This window comes from Schistocerca cancellata, chromosome 2 (genome assembly GCF_023864275.1).
Source record: "Schistocerca cancellata isolate TAMUIC-IGC-003103 chromosome 2, iqSchCanc2.1, whole genome shotgun sequence".
NCBI classification, from domain to species: Eukaryota; Metazoa; Arthropoda; class Insecta; order Orthoptera; family Acrididae; genus Schistocerca; species Schistocerca cancellata.
This window is the reverse complement of record NC_064627.1, coordinates 438,929,423-438,954,167: the sequence shown is the minus strand read 5'-3', so window position 1 is coordinate 438,954,167 and position 24,745 is coordinate 438,929,423. Positions and strand designations below refer to the sequence as shown.

Here is a 24,745-nt window from a genome sequence, read left to right as displayed (position 1 = left end):
GTCAACAAAGATATTGGACTGTTGATGAGTGGATACACGTTGCCTGGTCGGACGAGTCTCGCTTCAAATTGTATCGAGCGGATGGACGTATACGGGTATGGAGACAACCTCATGAATCCATGGATCCTGCGTGTCAGCAGGGGACTGTTCAAGCTAGTGAAGGCTCTGTAATGGTGAGGGGCGTGTGCGGTTAGAGTAATATGGAACTCCTGATACGTCTAGATACGATTCTCACAGGTGACACGTACGTAAGCATCCTGTCTGATCACGTGCATCCATTCATGTCCACTGTTCATGCGGACGAACTTGGGAAATTCCAGAAGGACAATGAGACATCCTACATGTTCAGAACTGCTACAGAGTGGCTGGAGGAACACTATTCTGAGTTTAAACTCTTCCGCTGGCCACCAAACTCCCAAGACATGAACATTATTGAGCGTGTCTGGGATGCCTTGCAACGTGCTTTTCAGAACAGATGTTCACTCCCTCGTACTCTTATGGATAGCCCTGAAGGATTCCTGGCGTCAATCCCCTCCAGCTCTACGTCAGACATTGCTCGAATCCACGCCACGTCGTGTTGCGGCATTTCTGCGTGATCGCGGGGACCATACACGATATTAGGCAAGTGTACCAGTTTCTTTGGATCTTCAGTGCATAAGAAGATAATAATGGTGAACTGTTACTTGTGAGAGGAATAAACGAAATAAGCACGTAGCGTGGATATTGATATCAATATGGGGAGGGAAGAAACAAAATGGAGATAATTTCCACTGATCAAATGTTATCACTGACTGAGCGATGTGGTTCATCTATAGATTTTCAGTTTATTGTCGTATATAATGATAAATATTTACGTCTTTAAATACAATTTTAACGTATCTGGTTATTTCCTAGATATATCAGGTAATAATGTAGCATTGCAACCACATGACACTTGACATCTCGTGGAAATCGGGTTTTATGCCGGATATCAGCGTCTTCCAAACACGATATTTCGACGTCATTACTTGACGTCTTCATCAGGTGTTCCCTGAGTCTGGCTGCCAGTCTCAGGGAACACCTGATGAAGACGTCTAGTAATGACGTCGAAATATCGTGTTTGGAAGACACTGATATCCGGCAGAAAACCCGATTTCCACGAGATGTCATCAAATCGCCGGGAAAGTCTAAGAAATTACATCACATGACACTTGTTAATTGTGTAATCAACTGTAATGTACAGTTTGATTTCATCTCACGTTAACTTGAAGACCAAGGATGTCCATGAATTCCCATTGTATGTAGAAGTATCTTGTGATTACCATTTCCATAAGAAGGTTGATTTACTATTCCCATACTTGATGTGAAGGAACTACCCTGAAATACCGTAGTAGTTATTAGAGTACAGTAATTACTTACGGCTTGATTTAAGTTGTATTGACACGACATGAGTAGAGTGTACAACTTCCGTCATTATCTGCAGAGTTGTAAGTTCAATTAAACAAATTTTGAAAACAGATTACACGCTAGTAAAGTGTTTTATCTGTCTGGGCATTGCTGCGCCGGATTTAATTATAATATTAAGATTCATCCTAAGCTCGCGTTTGCAGACGTACACACAATTTGTGCTAGAACACTGGAATTTCTGATCCTCATCAGTTCTGATGCGTTGTAAGAAATTGTTTATACGACGTTAGTAACTTGTTAATTAAATGGTCTTCCTTCGCAGAATAATCAGGACTTAAGCACATATTTATAATTTCGTCGTGCTTAGCAACTATTAGCTCCTGATATGGGAATGTAAGTTGTTATGTATACTGATATTGTGAGGCTATCTACAGTTTTAAGCATGTCACAGCCTTGTTTCCTTTTACGTTAAACAGTTCATGAATCTCCAACCGTCGCTACAAAGCTTTTCTTACAAATCAATGCTAGGAAGTGTCAATAGTTATTGCGCAGATTCAGAATAGTTGTTCAATCACAACGCAATCTCCTCTGCCTGTGGTGGTCTGCTAGCCTAGCCAGTCATACATTAATTTAATGACAAGATAACAGGATTTCTCCAGTTCGTCTACTTTTGTGGTTTCCAGTTTTGACGTTAAGTGTATCGCTTATCTCATTTCTTATACTCCTCTTTACTTTCATCTTTCTTTGGTTTGCTCTCAATCCGGATTGTATGCTCAGTAGACTGTTGGTTCCATTCAGTATGTCCTACAAGTCTTCCTCGCCTTGCCTAAGGATAGCAATGTCATCAGCGAGTGTTGTCATTGATATCGTAAGGAACGTTACCTACAGTGTCCATTATAATTATCCGGGCTGTTATGCCGTGGTCGGTTGATGAATTCTGTGGTGATTCCCAACGTTTCGTCTCCGACTGCGGGAGACATCTTCAAGGGGATCCGTAGCTTGATGGAAGGTCCAACACACAACAGGTCCATCAAGCTACGGACCCCCTTGAAGATGTCTCCCGCTGTCGGAGACGAAACGTTGGGAATCACCACAGAATTAATCAACCGACCACGGCATAACAGCCCGGATAATTATAATGGACATGATATTTCCGGCCGTGAAAGTTTACATTTTAGTTACCTACAGTACTCATTTTCTCGTGTAACTTTCGACTTTCCAGCACTAATGTCACCTGCTGACGACGTTTTGTACGCGTTTCCCCCTTCAGCTGATGATAAACGTGAAAGCAACACTTGCAATTATCATTGTTTCGTCTTCAGATTTCACTGACGTGCGCGCGCACTCCCTGTAACGAAAACTCTAATCCATTCTACGCAGTTGTGCACGTATCTGCGCTATTCAGTGCCGCGAACTTGTGCACGGCGCGCCGCATCCATAGTCCACACGGCTTTACACGCATTGTGCCGAGATGAAATTACCATACTGATCGCCACATAGATAACAGAATTTTCATTATAATTCTTGGAACAAAGAGTTCCTGTGAGAAAATGCCTCCTGAGTAGTAACAAAAAATCATTTTTAAATAGTGTGCACCATGAACGCAAGAGAGAACAATCGTAAGCACCTCTGTGGGTCTTTTTTTACATTCTGTTAATTACTCCGAAATTCCATTCCATGTGTAAACTATGAATTCGGTACCTGAGGAGATCACCGAGACAGATTTTTATTGCGTTACGAACATTGCCATGAAAGAGGCATTGTTTTTCATCTCAGTAGAACTAAGAGAGTTTCATATGTCATATGTACATGGCATATGCAATCTTGCTATTACACATAAAGTTAAAGATACTCACGCATTTATGAAATATTGGTAATTTTCCGATAATTGCCTGAACTGCAAAATGTCACTCCCAGATTCTGCACGCGTAATTAAAAACATCGATGAAGAGCATGTATTCATGATATTTTCGATGTCTTTCTTGCAAATTTAATTATTCTGTCTGAAGAGTGAATTTTTATTTTTCATTGTAGCTGCTTTGGTCAAACACAAGTTTTATGTCGCTGACATCACGTCTTTCCCAAAGTAACTGCTGACTTATTTTTTTATTCTGCTACCATGCTGTCGGCCCTCATCGGTGAGGATGCATTGACAGAAGCAGAGTTTTTCAGCGAAAAAAACCCCTAAATATTTTCACATATTTAATTATTTAAACGACTGTTGTACTTTGAAGATATAACAATCTGTTTGTCGACTACAATCTGTGTGTTGTCTTTTGGCAACAAACGCTTGTGACAAGTGTTGCTAATAATGACGAATGTAATGAACTGGTTCGCACGGCGAGAGGACAGCTTGAGTATATTTTGAGAGGTTCAGGAATATGGCAAGGATTCGGGAAATTATGGAGCTCTTAGGACGGAAAACAGGAATAATTTACAGTGAGAGAATAGATGGGAGTAGCCATGATGTTTGCGAACAGGGTCGCTGAAATGTACGGTGGCCCATTGTTATAAGGCAAAGTCATCGTTCCGGGAGGAATGAGAATATGCGGGTCACATTTTAATTGCAAAGATGAAACTGAGGCCCAGTGATATTCTCTGGAATGTGCAGGCAGGAAGTGTTGGGAGAGAACAGAGACAGCGCACTGGATTTGGAAGTAGAGAAAGCACTTGAAATCTGTATCTTGGCGACACTGATGCATATGGGGGTGGCTAACATCAAGGATTTCTAGGCACAGCGAACAGTGAAGAGTTCCGATTCTCACTTTCTTCCTCCTAAGCAGGTGCCTGACAGTTGTCAAAAGACTAACACCTTGTTTATTGCAAAATCACTGCATTTTCGAAGAAAGACTAGAAATTAGTGCAGCGACGTACTACTTCAAGGCTTCAAACAGGGGAAAATATGCTAACGAGAATTTATTTTCTGTCTGTCGATCGGTGTTTTCATTATTTCTCGTATTTACTGAGTAATCATTGTTATCGGAACTAAAAGTTTCACAGTCACTTCCGCTTACTATATTATAGATTAACAGGCAGTTACATTAACGAGGGGTCTTACGCACTGCTCTGCCCTCTTCGATTTCCTGCATAATTATTGTGCTTTAAGGTCGGCGCCCAGGCATGAATTCTCACACTTGAAAAAAATCTTTTTCGCCGATCATATTTCCGAGCGCTGTTAAATGCAGAACATTTGCAAGTCGTTCATATCTTGGTTATCAGTTGAACGTACTCACTTCGGTCCTACAAAGTCTAAAATTGAAACGATAAACAGAAGATTAGCTGATAAAATGACTGTCTGGTAATTTTAAAATCGCTGGTTCGAATCTTGCGACAACATCTTTCTTCCTCATATTTGGATTCCGTAATAATTGATAAATAGAGATGTCAATTAACAAATATCGAATCATTACGTTTTATAAAAACATTTTTCTGCTTCTAATTATTAATAACACAAACATGCGAATACGCAATATATTAAAACTTGATTAGAAATGTAAAGTGTCAAATGTAAATTAAAAGACTTTTCTATTTCTGGAAAGTGAGGAATATTATTAATGTACATTACTATGTTTTCCTTAAGCATTAAGATACTTTGCATGTCTGTATCAATTTATAATTTATTTTCATAAATTAAAAAGAACAAGACATTATTTTTATTAAAAAAATTAGGATTTAATACTTATCAATTGATATTTCTATTTTGTAATAAGTGAAGAACCCACATTACAAAATTACAAAATTTTTTGTACTTAAACCACTATCTTCCAGTGATCTCTTTTTAGACTCTACTGAGTTTTATTTTATTACTAATAAGGGGAGAACTTATATTGAATTCCAGTTGTTGTATTGAAAATCTACGATACTGGCAGTAATTCAGTATTTTTTAATTTGTTAGTATTTCTCATATACTTTAAAATGAGACTACAATTGCTCCAAATGGACCACGTATGCTTTCCACGTATCAATCATTTCTTAATGTTTGTTGAATGTGGTTGTGCAGGAAAAAGTTCATACAATAATACTGCAAGTAAGTAATACGCCATTAATGGCCTATATTATTGTTCAGCAAGCGTAAAGACAAACTATCTATTTTAGATCACTGGGAGGAAACAACATCGTTTTTTGAGATAGCTGTAATAAAAGCAACACAGTAATAACCCTTTAATTAAAATTATTAACAATTCCTTACTTGATTTACCAGCACCTACAAATATTTCATTTTGATGAAATTTTGGATCCCTATTATGACTGTGTTTAGTAATTTAAATCGTGACTGGACTATTTTTAGATTCAGTTCCAGTAGGGGAGTTTGTGCATGATGTTTACTTCATTCACTGACAGACAACAAAACAGATAAAATGCAAGCAAATTATGACGTAGCGTTCAAAGGAATTACAATGGATGAAGATTTAGACATTATAAGTAATGACAATTTTGAAGGCCTGATTTATGAAGATATTACAAATGTTGATGTGGTTTTTGTTTCTCCGAATACTGATGCTTTGACAGATGAAGGTGAGGCAGTTGATAGTGCAACAGGTATTTTGAATGTTTTGGATAATGCTGGGTCGGTGGAAGTTCATTTTCAAAGTAAAGAAAACACGTGTTTAAGGATTGTAGATAATGAAGTAATTAGTGCCAAAGATAGAGTGAACTTAAGTAAACAGTAGAAACTTTAGAGCCAACTACCGACTTACAGTAAAATGAATACAGTACACACTGCATCTCCTGAAAATGACCTTTCAGCTGATGCAGCTCTAGAAGAAATGAGAAACAAAATTAAGGATCTCACACCAGATGCGGTTGGAAAAATGCTTTTGATTATTTCGTGAGGGAGTCAGTGCGATACGAAAGTGGTTCCAAAAATATATACGAATTCTCTTTCGACACGAAAGAACTGAGAGTATGCTTAGGCTCACTACTTTTGAAAGGATACCGCAGATTCCCATCACAAACAGAAACAAAAAGTGCCTTCTTCAAGAAACAAAGCAGTTCCAAAAATTGCCTCATGGCACTTACGAATTTGACATTGTTCGAAACCGATCAGTTTGAAGTAATAAGAACAACAATCGGCAGACGGATAAAAATGTTCGAACTTATCATCACTTTTTTGGCGGTTATCCGATAACTTACTGGTTTGAAGCGTTCTGTCACGAATTCACATTCTGTGACAGCCTCGGAGTATAACTTGCACCCCGCGTCCTAAAATTATTTGTTAGTTATTTTCCACTCTCTGCCATTCCCTACAGTTTTTACCCTCTACACACACCTCTAGGAGAGGAGTTCGTGGCCATCCTCATCCAACCAGTAAGAAGACTGATGAGCCCTGCCAAAAATAGATCATTCCTCTAGATCCCTTATGTCTTAACACATGTCTTACCCTCTCGTCCCTCCTTCTTCTGAATGTGTTTGGAATAAGAGCAGCAATCTACAGATGGAAAATGAGTCAATTTTCTACAAGTAGGCATCGCGGAATACTCCCTGCCGACAAGCATGACCAGTTTTGAATATGTTATGTTTCAAAACAGACAGGAAGTCATCTACCTCTAATCAGATGTCTGTGAAAATGTGCGACCTAATGAAAAATGGTTCGAAGAGTTAGCTGACTCAGCAAAGTGTACCGAAAACTTACCAGTTTTCTTGTGGAAAGGATGCGTGATAAGTAAATAAGTAGATTCATCCGCTTGCCAGAGGCAGATCTGTATCCTCAAGTGCGATATGCAATGTATATGGGGGATATGTAATGTGCATATTGCTTCCAGAACAGCTCCCGATCTCCTCCAGAACATTGTAACGTTCATGGATGATTAAATCAGCACGCCTATTGAAGGAAAGAACGCGTTTCAGCAGTAATCTTCTATAGGATGCAGTACTGAGGGCAGCCGCTTGTACAGTCACGCGTTTACATAGTGGCGAGGCGAACTACATTGCCTTATAAGCAGAGCCAGTAGTTTTATATTGCGTCAACACTCACAATATGTACATAATTCTGTGGTTAAAATGGGAAAAGTGTGTAAGATAATATGTAATTTCACAAAAATATTTAATATAATATTTCACATGAAACAATAATTTCAGCTTAAATCAACTTCTGAATGGCGTTACATCTTAAAACGCATTTAAACGCACCAGAAGCACGAAAACTACCTTAAGAACTTATATTTTAGATTAGTCAATTCGTTATTTTGAAACTAAGTACTGCGCTAAAAAAGGAAAACTATTTTCGGTCTCATCAGTTTAATAAAATAACCCCCTCCGATGAAATTGCTACGGTACCTTGCCTCAACTTTCATTCGGAACTGCAATGAACTACCAGCTGTTTCTCCGAATTATCCGCAATCGTAAAATGTCGCCGATCAGAACGAATGCTTTTGAGTAAGAAAGTGATCGCATCACATGACAACGATGGTGCAGATTATGAGAGATGAATATTTTCCCGAAGAGAAGTTCACCGGAGTGTCTTCTTCTCCCCACTCAGGATATTGCAGATAATGCAAAACTTGAGCAGCCCGTAATTCTTGCCAAAAAAGAACAGCGTCAAACTTATTCAGCACACCTGCCCAACACCACCTCTAATGTCAGTCTGCTTGATTTGACATTCACAACAATTACTAACAATTTCTGCTAAGGCAGCCCGATAGATTCTAACTTTTTAATACTCCTGCCGAAGCAGCCCAAGTCTATGTGAGCGTGTGTCAAGTCATTTTTGATTTTGGATTCAGTGAAAGAATTTTGTGCCTCCCGTACTGAAACTGAAGGTTGTTACGGAAATATGTCATCACAGACTTCACTGCTTGAAAATATTCATTACAATAACCGACAGCTTCAGTACTCGCACCCCGTCTCGCTAGGAGAGACTAGGGCGGCAACGCTACATTCGACAACTATTCTCTATAGAGCGACATACGATATGGTGCTTTGAAAAACATTATCTTGGTGTACGAAATTATTTTATTTACCTCTGAGCAGGTGCCGTGCATTTCGTCTGCTATACATTTCAATGCGTGGGTCGAACGGTTAACGTGGATTAAATGTGGGTAGCACACACAACGTTATTCACAAACGAGCTACTGTGTTGCCCAACATGCTTGAAATTGGTCTGAGGACTCATATCCTTCGATCATGTCAGTAATGAGATCGTGAATTAAACGTCACTGCACACCCGTTGGTTCGTGGACGGCTATAAATATGCGGTGCCCATTTATATAGCACCATACACTTTTCAAAAGCTCCTGCTGCAAAAATCTAAATACCTTTTCCTTAATTGAAGTGTCTAACATGGATGTTGGCACGAACCCTAGTGTAGCATATATCACGAAAAAATTCATTTGCCCAATTTGTAGTCCTTTGCATCAGCGTCAACAACGTTTTCTTCTTAGAGTACTGCACTGTTTTTATCTTTGCGTGCGGATCACTGCGTACATGTTGCTGAAGTTAGGAATTCTTACTGTATGTTCGACATGGAATAAAATAAACTCAACATCATTAGTGGAAGGGTGGTCCATCCTAACACAAGACCTAAATTTAGATTATGATTTTTAAGCAACAGGAGGAATCATGAACACAAACAATCACGAATTGCTAAGAAATACTGTGTGGCAAATTTTCTTAGCGCCTTCCCTCTCTAATTCTTAATGACTAGTAGCAGGAAAACTTCGGAACGTTAGTAATGTGTTTGTCCGACTTTTAATCTCGAGACATCACGAATCTATACCACACACAACAATGCTTTGTACACTACTAAGCAGTACTAATTCTGTGTCTGCTTTGCTTCTTACAACTGAAATTCCGAATCTTAGAGAATTAAGTACAAGAATCCAAATAGGAGTGCAATTAACCACGTTTCATCACACCAGAACGTTATTTTTACAAATAATTTATTTCTTGGCTTCAACCTTTCTGGCAGATCGGATACGGATATTTTTCTAAGGGAGCGGCCTGCTGAGGGTGTAGGGAAATATGAAGGAGGGCAAGAAAGCAATATTATGTAATTTAATTTATCATAAAGTTAAAGTACACTCCTGGAAATGGAAAAAAGAACACATTGACACCGGTGTGTCAGACCCACCATACTTGCTCCGGACACTGCGAGAGGGCTGTACAAGCAATGATCACACGCACGGCACAGCGGACACACCAGGAATCGCGGTGTTGGCCGTCGAATGGCGCTAGCTGCGCAGCATTTGTGCACCGCCGCCGTCAGTGTCATCCAGTTTGCCGTGGCATACGGAGCTCCATCGCAGTCTTTAACACTGGTAGCATGCCGCGACAGCGTGGACGTGAACCGTATGTGCAGTTGACGGACTTTGAGCGAGGGCGTATAGTGGGCATGCGGGAGGCCGGGTGGACGTACCGCCGAATTGCTCAACACGTGGGGCGTGAGGTCTTCACAGTACATCGATGTTGTCGCCAGTGGTCGGCGGAAGGTGCACGTGCCCGTCGACCTGGGACCGGACCGCAGCGACGCACGGATGCACGCCAAGACCGTAGGATCCTACGCAGTGCCGTAGGGGACCGCACCGCCACTTCCCAGCAAATTAGGGACACTGTTGCTCCTGGGGTATCGGCGAGGACCATTCGCAACCGTCTCCATGAAGCTGGGCTACGGTCCCGCACACCGTTAGGCCGTCTTCCGCTCACGCCCCAACATCGTGCAGCCCGCCTCCAGTGGTGTCGCGACAGGCGTGAATGGAGGGACGAATGGAGACGTGTCGTCTTCAGCGATGAGAGTCGCTTGTGCCTTGGTGCCAATGATGGTCGTATGCGTGTTTGGCGCCGTGCAGGTGAGCGCCACAATCAGGACTGCATACGACCGAGGCACACAGGGCCAACACCCGGCATCATGGTGTGGGGAGCGATCTCCTACACTGGCCGTACACCACTGGTGATCGTCGAGGGGACACTGAATAGTGCACGGTACATCCAAACCGTCATCGAACCCATCGTTCTACCATTCCTAGACCGGCAAGGGAACTTGCTGTTCCAACAGGACAATGCACGTCCGCATGTATCCCGTGCCACCCAACGTGCTCTAGAAGGTGTAAGTCAACTACCCTGGCCAGCAAGATCTCCGGATCTGTCCCCCATTGAGCATGTTTGGGACTGGATGAAGCGTCGTCTCACGCGGTCTGCACGTCCAGCACGAACGCTGGTCCATCTGAGGCGCCAGGTGGAAATGGCATGGCAAGCCGTTCCACAGGACTACATCCAGCATCTCTACGATCGTCTCCATGGGAGAATAGCAGCCTGCATTGCTGCGAAAGGTGGATATACACTGTACTAGTGCCGACATTGTGCATGCTCTGTTGCCTGTGTCTATGTGCCTGTGGTTCTGTCAGTGTGATCATGTGATGTATCTGACCCCAGGAATGTGTCAATAAAGTTTCCACTTCCTGGGACAATGAATTCACGGTGATCTTATTTCAATTTCCAGGAGTGTATATAAACACATATTTATGTGAATTATTCAGAAATATGCAACAATAAAGTAAAACATATTATTACTGGCTACATACTTCGTGAACATTTACCCGTTTCACGCGGGTAGGATCAGAGGAAAAGAATATGTAATTACATAAAAATTCGGGCTCTGCTTGGGTGAAAATGCAGTTCCTCGTCTTCCCTTGTATTGTATTGAACAGGGGACCTAGAAACGACGCAGAGGCTTCGTGCCCGCCGTAGTCCTCAGTGGTTAACAACCTCACAACAGGCTAAAGCAGTCCACTCATCCTACCGCCGCCACACACCGAACCCAGGGCTATTGTGCGGTTCGAACCCTGTTCATAAGTTTCGCAGTGCTTCTTATGATCAGTAGATAATTACGTTGATTGTACCACACAACCAACAAAACTTCAAACAATCATTTTTCAAACGTAACTGACGCTAATAGGTCTTTGTCACACAGAGTTTGTACAGAATTCGTATGTAGTCCTCGGTAAGAACATAACTGCTGAGAGATGTATGGAAGACTTCCCAGTCTGCCATGATAGATAATAGATCTAAGATGGCTGAGTGAAAGTCGTTCTCCTCGAAGAAGAGAACATGTGTCAAATACTTGTAGGTTTATATCTGAATTACACAAGAAACTTTATAATGTGTCACGAAGGGTAAATCCTGTACCAGTATCATTCATATAAATAAAAATATCAGGTGTTTTATTAACTATTCATGTACGCTCTACATTTAATGTCGAATAGATGAATGTGTTACCCCATTAATCAAAGGCTTGCAGCTGTCCGTATGTCGAAACATTCAGTGTGACATATGTCTCGCAACGTGTCACGTAAATTAACATATTTTATTATTGTGTAAAAGACCACATTTGTTTATTGATGATCAACGTAACTCATTTCTCTAAAGCTGTTATTAGGAGGGATTAAGTTGAAACAAAATATTTTGCTCAATGTTTAATTTATGACATATAGTGTATTGCTTCTGAATAAACAAATGCTCATTTTTATTTTTTGCCTTTGCTGAGCTTTTGTTTCAGATTTATCTTTTGCTACCCTACTCGGAATAGGTAGAAACAGTTTACAACAACTCGCAATGGTGGCAATGGAGAGACCGGCGGAATGAAAACAGGCGACTCCGCAGATGAATGACAGCGGAGATTAAGGAGGTGAACGGGAAACCAACATAAGTCCCAAGGCGTAGCCAAGCTGTCTACAAGTATATCATGATCCAAGAGAAAATCAAAATCAAAAGACGTAATCACGCAAATTTTTGTATGTCCATCCATCTGACTGGATGTCTTGGGGACCACGGCCGTCCACTACTGTAAGAAAATGAATCGTCTACGGGCGTCGTAAGACCTTATTTATTGTTGGTAGTTGATGGCGTGTTCTCTCATATCGATACTCGCTCTAGGCTGGAATGCAGATCACTCTCGGATGCTAAATCTGTGACCAGTTAGATAACCGTTATGTTCCGGACTTTAATATATTTGTATACGAATACCCATGTTATTTTACTTAGTCAGTAGTTAATCAGCCGAAGAATGCTATCAGTGTTTGATAATTGTAGTTATTACTTACACCAAATCCTGTCAGAAGTTTGGATGTTTCTGATACTTTCTTGTGTAGCTGCTTCCAGATGGTATCCCTCGATGTACGGATTCCTGCTAAGGTTGCTAAGGTAACAGTAAAGAACTAATTCAGCCGAAGTTCTAACTACAATGAGGGGCATGCGAATGCTTCAGCGCAATTTTATGCTTAAGTTCTTCAAGTAATATTCTATGAATTCGAGCAGTGCCTTTTTATGGTCGGAGGTCACAGCTTTAATTTCGCTACACTTAAAATGTTATCCTACAGTTTCATTCAAGGCAGAAATTTTGCAGTGTGGTGCTAAGAGTTCGGTGTTCGAATACATTTAGAGGCTAAGGCACCAAATTCGACCACGAACTCCATATCCACCTGCTTGTAGAGCGATTCGCAAAAACTTCATAAACTGCAAGATCAGGAAAACTAAACCTAAGAAAAACTATTCTGCGGAGAAGTCGATATATTGTACAATACTATTATGAGCCTAGGTGGGGATAGAAAATTTGAGTGTAAATTAGATATGCAGCCAAAGTACACATTGGGTTGATCTGTCGTAGCTTTTTTTATGGAAATATTCCGACATTAGCCTCAGGTGGTTTGTAAACATAACATCGGGGAGGATGGAGAAAGATTCAAACCTTCGTCCTGACTCTAACATAACCTCTTGACTGTGATGCAACCTTTGATACCTTGTTATAGTATGACATGGTGTGAAGGAAGGCAGTTCAACTGTAAATAATACTATGAGCTTAAAGATATTCGTCAAGATTCTTCATATAGTCTGATTCGATCTATATTATGAATGGAAAACTGAAGCGACGAGAAGCATTTCATATTCTGTAGACCAACAGTATCAAAGCTGTACAAAGACCTTATAATTTTCACAAGAAAGCCTAAATTTAATTTAAAATAGAAAAAAATTGATGCACCTGCTTCTTAAAAGCCAGTTATCGACTTTAATGGTTCTGTAACAGATTTTAGACATTAATTTTAGCCACTGTGTGGAGTAACGATTTTGTGAACGTACCTGTGAAGAATTTAGGAAACCGTTTCGGAGGAAACGATACTAAGATGAGGTGTGGCCGTTTAGGCAGTTTAAAAGTAGAGGCTATAATAACTGCAGATTTGAATGAAATTAAATGAAGAATTTTTTATGGTAACAGAGGACAATGGCTATGTATGTAAAGAACAATAAAGGAATGGGGAAATGAAATCAATATGTTTATTTTATTTGAAACGTTAGTGAATTACTGCTACTTTTTGATAAACGTCTCGTAGTTTATTTACTGAGAAATATTCGAAAATATTTCACTGTTGTTAGAGGTTTACATCAGGCTTATGATGATCTGATGAATGTGCAGCAGTGTCCTGTGACTAATTCCAAACTGTCAACACTGTTAATGGTAATCACTCCCTGTTTCTACGCCGCATCCTCGGGGCAATGGAGCCGAGTAGTCTAGTATATTCCGTCTTCTCCCTCTCACACAGCCATTTTCACCAGAACAGACATAATACAAAGCTATATACACACTTTTCATAGTCGCCTGCTCTCAGCAGTTATGCGCAGGCGTGTATTCGACTTAAGTCCAATGGAGCCCAAATACACCTTTGACTTGTGAGAAGTTTTTTCACAACGGTTGGTTTTATTGTCATTTTAGTCGAGATAATTTTAACCGACTTACTTTGTTGTGCACGGGAATTGGGCTCGACAGCAAAGGACGAGTTCTCTAAGCTCTCACATTCCATAAAATGTCTTAGCCTCTGTAAGCTAAAGGAAAGTCCGAGAAGCGCATGCCTTGAGAACATGTGCATCAATAGACCCACTTCAACCTACATAAGGAAGCACCATTCACATTGCTGTACCCGTAAGCTTCGCCTTGGACTATTACTACCGGCCATGCAGCAGAGATTGGCGGGTTGCTGTGCCATAGTGTCGCAAGCTCTCCTTAGCACTCTTTGCTTCAAGATTTGGTATAAGCTGGTTAACTTAAGTACTGTTCTTTCCGTTCCACGAGCTATTAAAAATAAAGTGTTAATTAAGTAATATCTGGGAACAATCACTTTTTCAGCGTATGTGCTACCACTTAGAATACTTCACAAACCCTCTCTCCTATTATTTTATACAGGAGCCCCTCCCATTACAGGGTACCTGGAAAGCGTGTTAATTTTTGATATATACTTCTTTTGTTTATGAATTATTTGAAGGCTGTCTACCAATGTAAAGAAAATTCCCAATGCGGTCTGATTTTACACGAAGGTAACTAATATGAAACATTGCGCTGACATCTACATCTACATGACCACTCTGCAATTCCCAAATAAGTTCCTGACAGAAGGTTCATGATACGACCTCCAAATTATTTCTGTATCGTTTCACTCTGGAAGAGTCACTGGAAAAACAGACCTTTCCGCGCAAGCTCTGATTTCTCACATTTTGATATTATGATCAATTTTTCCTATGCATGTGGGCACCAACAAGATGTTTTCACACTTTGAGCATAAGTTAATGGTTGAAATTTCACGTGAATATCCTGGCACAACAAATAAAATTATTTCCTTCAACATTCCCGTATCATATACGTGGCTCTCTCCACTATTTCGCTATAATACTAAACGTGCAGCCCTTCTTTTAACTTTTTCTATGTCCTCCGTCTGTCGTATTCAATGCGGGTATCACACCGGACAGCAATAAAGAGTGTGAAAAAGCGTAATTTGAGCAGTCTCTTTTGTAGATCTGTTGCAATTTCAAAGTATTTGCCAATAAATCACCGTGTTAGACTTTCTTCCTTCATGATATTATCTATGTGATCGTTCCAGTTCAAGTTATTCGTAGTTGTAATCCCTAAGTATTTAACTGAATGTACAGCGTTTGGATTTGTGTGATATTACATGTAACAGAAGTTGAGCAAAATCCATTGAGTACTGATGTGGATGACCTCACAATTTTCATTATTTAAAGTCAATTGCCACTTTTCGCACATGAAGATATTGTGACTAAATCATTTAGCAATTGGTTTAGATCGTCCATGGTTACAGTGTGTATTTATTGTAATCTTTAATGCCGCAATAAATTCAGATCTTCTGATTTTTTATCGTAATGCTAACCGCTGTTATTCGCTATTTTACTACAACGGTACAGCGAGTGATCCTAATTAATTGAAGCGCTATCGTCTGGGACCAACAGAGAAAGTGAAACTACACTGGCGCTACTCCTGATACGTGAAGCTCAGCTACGACCGACCCCTTTTAGGAGGAACCTGAATCAGTAGCAAGTACAGTGTTCTGTGGTAGCTAGAAATGATTCTGTGCTATTCATTATGTTCGTCATCGAATTCTGCTGGGTAGTTAAAGTGCAGTTATTCATAGAGGTCCAGTGTGGGCTCTAACTATCGTATGGCAGCGAAACTTGGTATACATACGGTAATACGTTAATGTGGAACTGATTTACGCTGGAAAGAAATTAGTTCCAGTCTAGACCAAGAGGTGCAAATCTTGCGCTGTGAATGCAAGAAAGACGTACAGAAATGTTGCCATATGTAATGAATTAGGAACGGGATGTTTGCAGAAAAGTTAAAACGAGTTAGTGAGGCAAAATTTTGTTTTCATTGCTAACCACCGCTTATATATTTTTTTTTCAATATGAGCACCGGGACGTCGACGAAATGCTGCAACCGCAAAACGACGTGTCAAAAGCGCCAGATTTTGCAGCTGCTGCCTGGTTCCGCAATACCGCACTAGTATATCTACCTAGTTTCGATGTCGCACTGGACCTGTAAGAGTAGTTGCACTTTAATTATACCCATCTGGTATATACTATCTCTCCCTCTCTATGTACTTTCACGTGTGTGTAGGTGTATCTCAGCGCTGATACATACGTACTATGTACAGGCTGTTTTTGGTAAATGTCGACAAACTGCATTAAATGACAGCTGAGATGATAAGGAGCGAATAAATTTAGTATGGATATAAGGTCGGAAATGCGTTCCAAGGGAGGAATATCCACTTGAATGTGGGGATATCAATCTTTGGCGTTGGGAATAGGATGGATACAGAAATCACTAACACTGTGGTGGCCTGTGAGGCGAACCACCGACAAAAACTGTCGCTGCTGAGGCCGGAACGCTTTGTAAGTGATACGGATAGTGGCAGTTCTCGAGGAGAATGTCCCTCAGGATAGTCTGGATTTCCCCATTCTGACGTGCCACCTACCTGGTACTGATACTTGGGTCTCATTGTACAATGTTCAACACGTTTTCCCTCGATCACCTTCAAGAGGGAAAAGTCATCCTGTATACTCTGTTGGGTACGTAAAGAGTATCATTATCGACGGTGATCATTTTGTGATGCATTATAATTAAAAGTTTAGATTATCCTGGTGTGAGAAGAGGAACCTGGAAAATCTGCAAGCGGAATCGAATGAAAACGGGACATATGGAAAAAAGTTAGTAAACTATTTACTATTTCAAAACTAAAGGCAATGATTGTGAATACATTTATTGCATTGCGAGACGAGTCAGTCAGTACCCCCATGGAAAAGCATTTGCGGTGCCTGCAAAACGATGATAGTACCCATGCGTGCAGCTCCTCGTCTGAAGTAAATCGACCACCATAATTATCTTTCTTCAGAGCACCAAATGCATGGGGATCGCACGGGACGGTGGGGGGGGGGTGGGGGGTGGGGGCTGAAGGTCGGTTTGGGTCTGTATGATGTGGAAGGACTTGCCAGTGAAACTTTTGTAGCGTAATCTAAACAACATTGGCAACACGTGGGGCTGCCCACATACAGTCCCGATCTCTCGCCATGTGATTTCTATATTTTTGGAGCCCTGAATAAAGAAATTTGTGGGTGTTGATTTGCTTCGGAGGAAGTGCACGCCTGGGTACAGTAATGGCTCAGTAGTCAATCGCAAACATTTTCTTCCACGAGGGCATTGACCGTCGTGTCGCACAATGAGATCAATGTATTAACGTTATGACTATTACATTGAAAATAATAAATAGTTTACTTATTTTCTTTCCATTTATCTCCTATATATTGTAGAGAGCGGGTCAGTGGTTGGGACATGTAGTACAGGTCAGTAATGCGAGTCATTATCGTCTCAGAAACAACAGTAGGTTATGAGAAAACATGCAAAAATAAACACCATATGTGCTTTGGTGAATAGTTTAGCGTGTGTTGTACCTCTACCTTTCTTTTTAACCATGTACGTTGCACATATTTGCCGACATTAACACGAAATTTCTAATTGTTTTCCTACGCTACAAATACTTAGATTCCACTTCATTGACCCTTGTGAAATAGTCAAAATGTACAACAATTTCAACAAAAATTTACATTTTAACGTTTCATTGCTGTACTAGAATCTTAATGCCTCCAGTGGGTGTCATTGTAAGAGTTGTGGGAACGCTACTACCACACACTGGTGCAAGAGGTCAGGCACTCGCCGACTAGCATGAATATGGTGTGGTGTAGAATGTCCAGTGATGAATATTTGCTGTTACAGGAGCGGCGCTGCGGTGCTACCACTGCTACTCCAGCGAGGTCTCCGCGTGTGGCGACCCGTTCGTTCCCGGCAGCTTTCCTCTCGTCGACTGTTCGCACCCTCAACAGATGTGCGCCAAGATTACCTACTACGGTAAGAGCTCGCAGATGTCGTGCAGTTGTTTGTTGTGATGTGTGACAGACGTTTCAATCATCCTAAAACTATTTTTGATAATTTACGAAGTTCACAAATACAGGCACAACGCTTTGGGTACTTTAAAAACAGATAATTTTATTGAAAGCTGTCAACGAGAGTCATCGTTGTTTATTACGTCACGTAGAGTTTTAGTGTCACTCACAGGCCCTTTTAAGATCAAATTCTGCAGATATTAAAAGTATTTCATAATTTTTAACATTTTTATGCAGCGACAGCAACTGATATTGTTTATATAAGAATATACAGCCTACAGTTGCAGGTTAACTTTATCGTTAACCTAGGTTTCAACGTTAGTAATAACGCCTTCTTCAGAACCTGCAAAAAGTTAATATTATAATGTGCTAGTAAATTATATTAGATATGGTCATCCTACAGGATGCAACGTGTAGTACTTACATAAAATATTATTTAAATGTTTGCCTAAAACAAGCCATGTCCTAAGTCAACTTTATAAAACTTGATGCATAACCATAATGTTTTGTCACTTCTATTAAACTAGCTGTAGCAGATTCACTTTAAGCCCGTTGTATGGGCCTCGTCGTGTGACTAGAGACTGCGGACCGCGAGGGCTTCGCGGTCTGCCTCACAGAGGGCGGCGCGCATGCGCGAGACGTATAGAATCAAACTCTTATTACGCACGCGTTAGATAACGCGTATGAACATCTGTAGGGAAGGTTCTATAATTGTAGAAACTGTAATGGTCACATGCATTATGTAAACCTAATATAGGCTGGAAGCCTTCGAAGTATGCCCTATTTTTTGGATTCAGTTGATCTCTATCTGTAATTAGGTGTGCATAAATTTGTAGTACCTCAAGCGTGTCGAGTCGGTATCCCTTAACTTCATGATGTAGTAGCTCTATGTTATGGTTATGCATCAAGTTTTATAAAGTTGACTTAGGTCATGGCTTGTTTTAGGCAAACATTTAAATAATATTTTATGTAAGTACTACACGTTGCAGCCTGTAGGATGACCACATCTAATATAATTTACTAGCACATTATAATATTAACATTTTGCATGTCTGAAGAAGACGTTATTACATAGGTTGAAACCTAGGTAAACGATAAAGTTAACCTGCAACTGTAGGCTGTATATTCTTATATTAAAAGTATTCTTGTCCTGCGCACTTTCCAGAAGTAATTTTCACTCAGCATAGTTGTTTTGGCATATGTCCTGAAACAGAGTCGAACTTGCAACCATGCCTTTCACTGACAGTGCTCTAGCGAATGATTTATCCTGATTCCCTCCCTTCCCTCACAGCCTAACTTCTGATACTCGGTAAACCATTGTCCAGTTCTCATTCGACACACAGTGTTAATGTACGTAAACTCAAAGTAAACCATTAATGGTCACCCTTTAATACAAAATTCGATGTACAGCTTCTACAGCAGTTGATCTTAACATGGTTTGTGAGTCACATTTATAACTTTCCACGTCCTAGTTTTTGATCATGCCTCAGACCACGTTGCTTGGGCGTCTGAACACGTTTCACTCACCGTTAAAAGTTGTTACGATTCTGTACTTCTTCCACATGTGCGTCTTTTCAGAGATGAATTCGACCATGACTTCATTTTTTATGGATGATTGCGCGACTCCATCGAACAACGCATGGAGAAGAGTTCTCTGAACGAGAATACATTGGAAAATTGACTGTCCTATCTTTTCCACTGACTTAAAAGCCATCGGGCTCGTGTGACTTTCGTTCGGGAGACTATTGCAGCAAATCCACATGCACCAACGACCAGCAGTTTTTACCATCGCTGGTGAGAAAAAGAACGCCCTACCACAAGAACACCTTACTAAAGTTGTGGCCAGCTTGAGAGCATGCACGACCGTCTGTGGTGAACCCACACCCTGTTAAGAGTAATGTCCCTTCTTTCGAAATGTCCAAAGGATCGTCATGAATCGCGGCGACTTCAGTGACATTATTGCCTTTAAATAGAAGTGTCGTTTCTGTATGACTCATAGCTGATTCTTCCAATTACTTCTTGCACTACAGTTACTGTAACAGCTCTTACTACGTATGGTCCTAGTACATCGAAGTATGTTATTTGACAGTGACACATCATGCCAAAGCCACTTCAGTCCTTAAGTTCAGTGCATCAGCGTTTTCTCACCAGTGTTTTTTCTTAATATTTTTGATTTTGAGTCATCATTCTTCTGACTTATTTGATCTGGCGGGCCACGAATTCCTCCCCTGTGCCAACCTCTTCATCTCAGAGTAGAACCTGCAATCTACGTCCTCAATTATTTGCTGGATGTATTCCAATCTCTGTCTTCGTCTACAGATTATACCCTCTACAGCTCCTTCTAGTGCCATGGAAGTCATTCCCTCATGTCTTAACAAATGTCCTATCATCTTGTGCCTTCTCCTTATCAGCTTTTTCCACATATTCCTTTCCTCTCCTATTCTAAGTAGGCCCTAGAGCCTCCTCATTCATTATCCTATCTGTCCACCTAATTTTCAACATTCGTCTGCAGTATTGCATCTCAAATGCTTCGATTCTATTCTGTTCCGGTTTTCCACCAGTCCAACTACCATACAATGCTGTACTCCAGACGCACATTCTCAGAAATTTCTTCCTCAAATTAATGCCTATGTTTGATACTAGTAGACTTCTCTTCGCCAGGAATGCCCTTTTCGGCAGTGCTAGTCTGCTATGGTTGTCCTCCTTGCTCCGTCCGTCATTGGGTATTCTGTTGCCTAGATAGTGACCATCAATCGTGATGTTCTCACTGTTCTCATTTCTGCCACTCCTCATCACTTTCATCTTTCTTTGATTTACTCTCAGTCCATATTTGGTACTCATTAAACTGTTCATTCAATTCAGCAGATCATGTAATTCTTCTTTACTTTCACTCAGGATAGCAAAGTCATCAGCGAATCGCATCATTGACGTCCTTTCACCTTGAATTTTAATTCCACTCCTCAACCTTTCTTTTACTTCCATCTTAGCTTCCTAGATGTACAGCTTGAACAGTAGGGGCGAAAGACTACATCCCGGTCTTACACCGTTTTTAATCCCAGCACTTCGTTCTTGGTCGTCGACTCTTATTATTCCCTCTTGGCTCTTTACCTATTGTATATTACCAGGCTCAGAATTTCGAACACCTTTCATCACTTTGCATTGTCGAAAGTGTTTCCCATGTCGACAAATCCTATGAGAGTATCTTGATTTTTCTTTAGTCTTGCTTCAATTATCAACCGCAACGTGAGAATTGGTTCTCTCGTGCCTATACCTTTTCTAAAGCCAAACTGATCGTCATATACCGCATCCTCAATTTTCTTTTCCATTCTCCTGAATGTTATTGTTGACAGCAACTTGCTGCATGAGCTGTTAAGATGATTGAGCTATAATTCTCGCACTTGTCTGCTCTTAAAGTCTTCGAAATTGTATGGATGATATTTTTCAGAAAGTCAGATGGTATGTCTCCAGACTCATACATTCTACACACCAACGTGAATAGTCTTTTTGTAGCCACTTCCCCCAATGATTTTAGAAACTCTGATGGAATGTTATCTATCCCTTCTGCGTAATTTGATCTTAAGTCCTCCTAAGCTGTGTTAAATTCTGATTCTAATATTGTAACTCCTATCTCTTCTAAATCGACTCCTGTTTCTTCGTCTATCGCGCCAGACAAATCTTCCTCCTCATAGAGGATTTCAATGTATTCTTTCCACCTATGTACTCTTTGCTCCGCAATGGAATTCCCGTTGCAGTATTAATGTTACCACCCTAGCTTCTAATGTCACCGAAAGATTGTTTTAACCTACATGTATGCTGAGACTGTCCTTCCAACAATCATATCTTTATCGATTTCTTCACATTTTTCTTGCAAACATTTTGTCTTAGCTTCCCTGCACTTCCTACTTATTTCATTCCTCAGCGATTTGTATTTCTGATTTTCCTGAGTTTCCCAGAAGATTGCTGTACTTCGTACTTTCACCGATCAACTGAAGTATTTCTTCTGTTACCGACGGTTTCTTCTCAGTTACCTTCTTTGTACCTACATTTTTCTTTCCAAATTCTGTTATGGCCCTTTCTACAGACGTCCATACCTCTTCAACTGTGCTGCCTACTGAGCTATTTCTTATTGCTGTATCTATAGCCTTAGAAAACTTCAAGCGTGTCTCGTCATCCCTTAGTACTTCTGTACCGTACTTCTTCGCGTATTGATTCTTCCTGACTAATGTCTTAAATTGCAGCCGACTCTTAATCACCACTATCTAGTGACCTATATCTTTTCATGGGTACGCCCTACAATCCAATATCTGATTTCGGAATCTCCGTCTAACCATGATGTAATCTAACTGAAATCTTCCCGTATCACCCAGTATATTCCAAGTATGCCTCCTCCTCTTGTGATTCTTCAACAGAATATTTATTACAGAACTCAATTAGTTTTTCTACTCTCTCAGTCTTTGTCCCAAGCCCATATTCTCCTGTAACCGTTTCATCTACTCTTTACCAATGCCTTCCAGTCCCCCGTGATTATTACATTTTCATTTCCTTTTACTTACTGTATTACCTTTTCGACATCCTGATGTACTTGCTCTATCTCTTCATCTTCAGCTTGCGATGTCGGAATGTATACTTGATCTATCGTCTTCAGTGTTGGTTTGCTATCAATTCTGGTAAGAACAATCCTATCACTGAACTGTTCACTGTAGCACACTCTCTGATCTACCCTCTTATTCATAACGAATCCTACTTCAGTTACACCATTTTCTGCTGTTGCTGATATTAATCTATACTCATCTGACCAGAAATCCTTGTATTCCTTCCATTTCACATCACTGACCCGTACCATATCTAGACTGAGCCTTCGCATTTCCTTTCTAGTTTCCCTACCACTTTCAAGCTTCTGACTTTCCACGCCCCGACTCGTGAAAAGTTATCCTTCCTTCGATTATTCAATCTTTTTCTCATGGTCATCTTCCCGTTGGCAGTCCCCCCCCTCCCGGAGATCCGAATGGGGTACTATTACGGAATCCTTTCCCAATGGAGATATCATCATGACACTTTTTCAATTACAGCCCACATGTCCTCTTGATACACGTTTCGTGCTTTCATTGCTTCCTGAATCCCTTTGCCGTTGATCATTGCTGATTCTCCCAACTTAAGGGGCAGTTTCCCACCCCTAGAAGAAGAGAGTGCCCTGAACCACTGTTTGCTACTCCCTCTTTGAAAGGCCGTTAGCAGAATGAGGATGATTTCTTATGCCGGAAGTCTCGGCCGCCAATGCTGATTATTAATAATAATTTAAGCAGTGACCGGATTTGAACCCGGGATCGAAGATGTTTCGTGACGCTACCCCTAAACCACGGATAAAGTTCCGCCAGTGTTGGTTTCCACTATTAATTGTGATGCATCCAAAATAATGACGTAATAGGAGACTATGTCGAAAAATAAGTGGATATTGGTCTAAAAATCATTGTCTTGTGTTATTGTGAGAGGAATTTTCCTGGTTACCTCGTAAACAAACAGACAGCACTGGAACTTGCTCTGTTTTACTTTCATTATAATGCATTAATCAACCACAATATTATTGCACCTGAAGCGAAGGTGCTTTGCTAACTCGTGTGTTTCTCTGTACGCCTGGAGCCGATTAGAATGTGTTCTGCTGTTTTAACGACCAGGCAGCTTGTCGTGAAGCTATTCGTACCACAGTACATACAACAGTCGAAAAAACTGTTGTAGTGTGACCAGGCGTTTCCGATAACGGCTACTGGAGACCAAGTGCAGTAGTATCGTGGCTGAGTAGTACGGTATTATGTGTAGATGTAATTCCGTTTTATGCTTTTTCAGCTGACTGGGAGGACATGTCGGTTTGTTAGCAGAGTCGCGGGACTGGGTGGAGAGACGGTGTGCCTTCATGGGGGGCTCTGGGGCGTGGCGCAGTGGCCACGTGTACACGTGTGGCGAAGACGGCTGCAACGTGGCGGGCCGCGCCTCTGGGCAGGCTCTGCTGCTGCTGTTGCTTCTGCTGATGGCGGCAGTCACTGCCTGGTGACCGCATCAACGATGCTGCACAGACCACATCAACGATGCTGCACAGACCACATCAACGATGCTGCACAGACCACATCAACGATGCTGCACAGACCACATCAACGATGCTGCACTGACCTCATCAATGATGCTGCACAGACCAATTCTGTCTCCAGCTGGCAGCAGCCACTTTATGTTCTAGATGTGGTGATGAACACAACTGAGAAATAATGGCATCGAAGAATGAACTAGTCTTCTCTCCTGATGGATCTGGGATATCATGCACTACATGTGTGAAAAGTGCGTCACAGTTTAACAGTGATCATTACCATTATACATTTTTGTTACATTTGTTTTATTTTTAATACACTATGTACTGAACAAAACAGAAATATAGTATTTCGTGTTTGTAAACATAGGTGAATGTGTCCGTTATCGTCTGAATTGGTAGGGTAATTAATTCTTAGGATCGTGAACTAATCCGAAATTATTCTAACATAGCGAAAGGAATAGTATTACTGAACTCAATGCGTGGCGGTTAAAAGAATTTCAGCCAACTAATAACTGTCCACGTACTGAAAGAAGAATGGTGATCAAACTAAGGGCCGTGAGCTGCATGTTGCTC

General features: G+C 40.9%; 1 protein-coding gene across 2 annotated transcripts in view; it reads left to right on the top strand.

Moving 5' to 3' along the window:
* LOC126146070 (uncharacterized) overlaps window positions 1–24,538 on the top strand; it is a 67,494-nt gene extending 42,956 nt beyond the window's left edge. Inside the window, exons 2-3 of one of the 2 annotated variants that reach the window (XM_049915599.1) lie at window positions 17,930–18,061; window positions 23,970–24,538. In XM_049915599.1, the coding sequence (XP_049771556.1) occupies window positions 17,930–18,061; window positions 23,970–24,142 (305 nt within the window). In that variant the 3' untranslated portion in view covers window positions 24,143–24,538. Of the gene's footprint in view, window positions 1–17,929; window positions 18,062–23,966 lie in introns of both variants that reach the window. The other variant, XM_049915598.1, reaches the window with a different exon arrangement.
* Window positions 24,539–24,745: the final 207 nt, after the last annotated feature.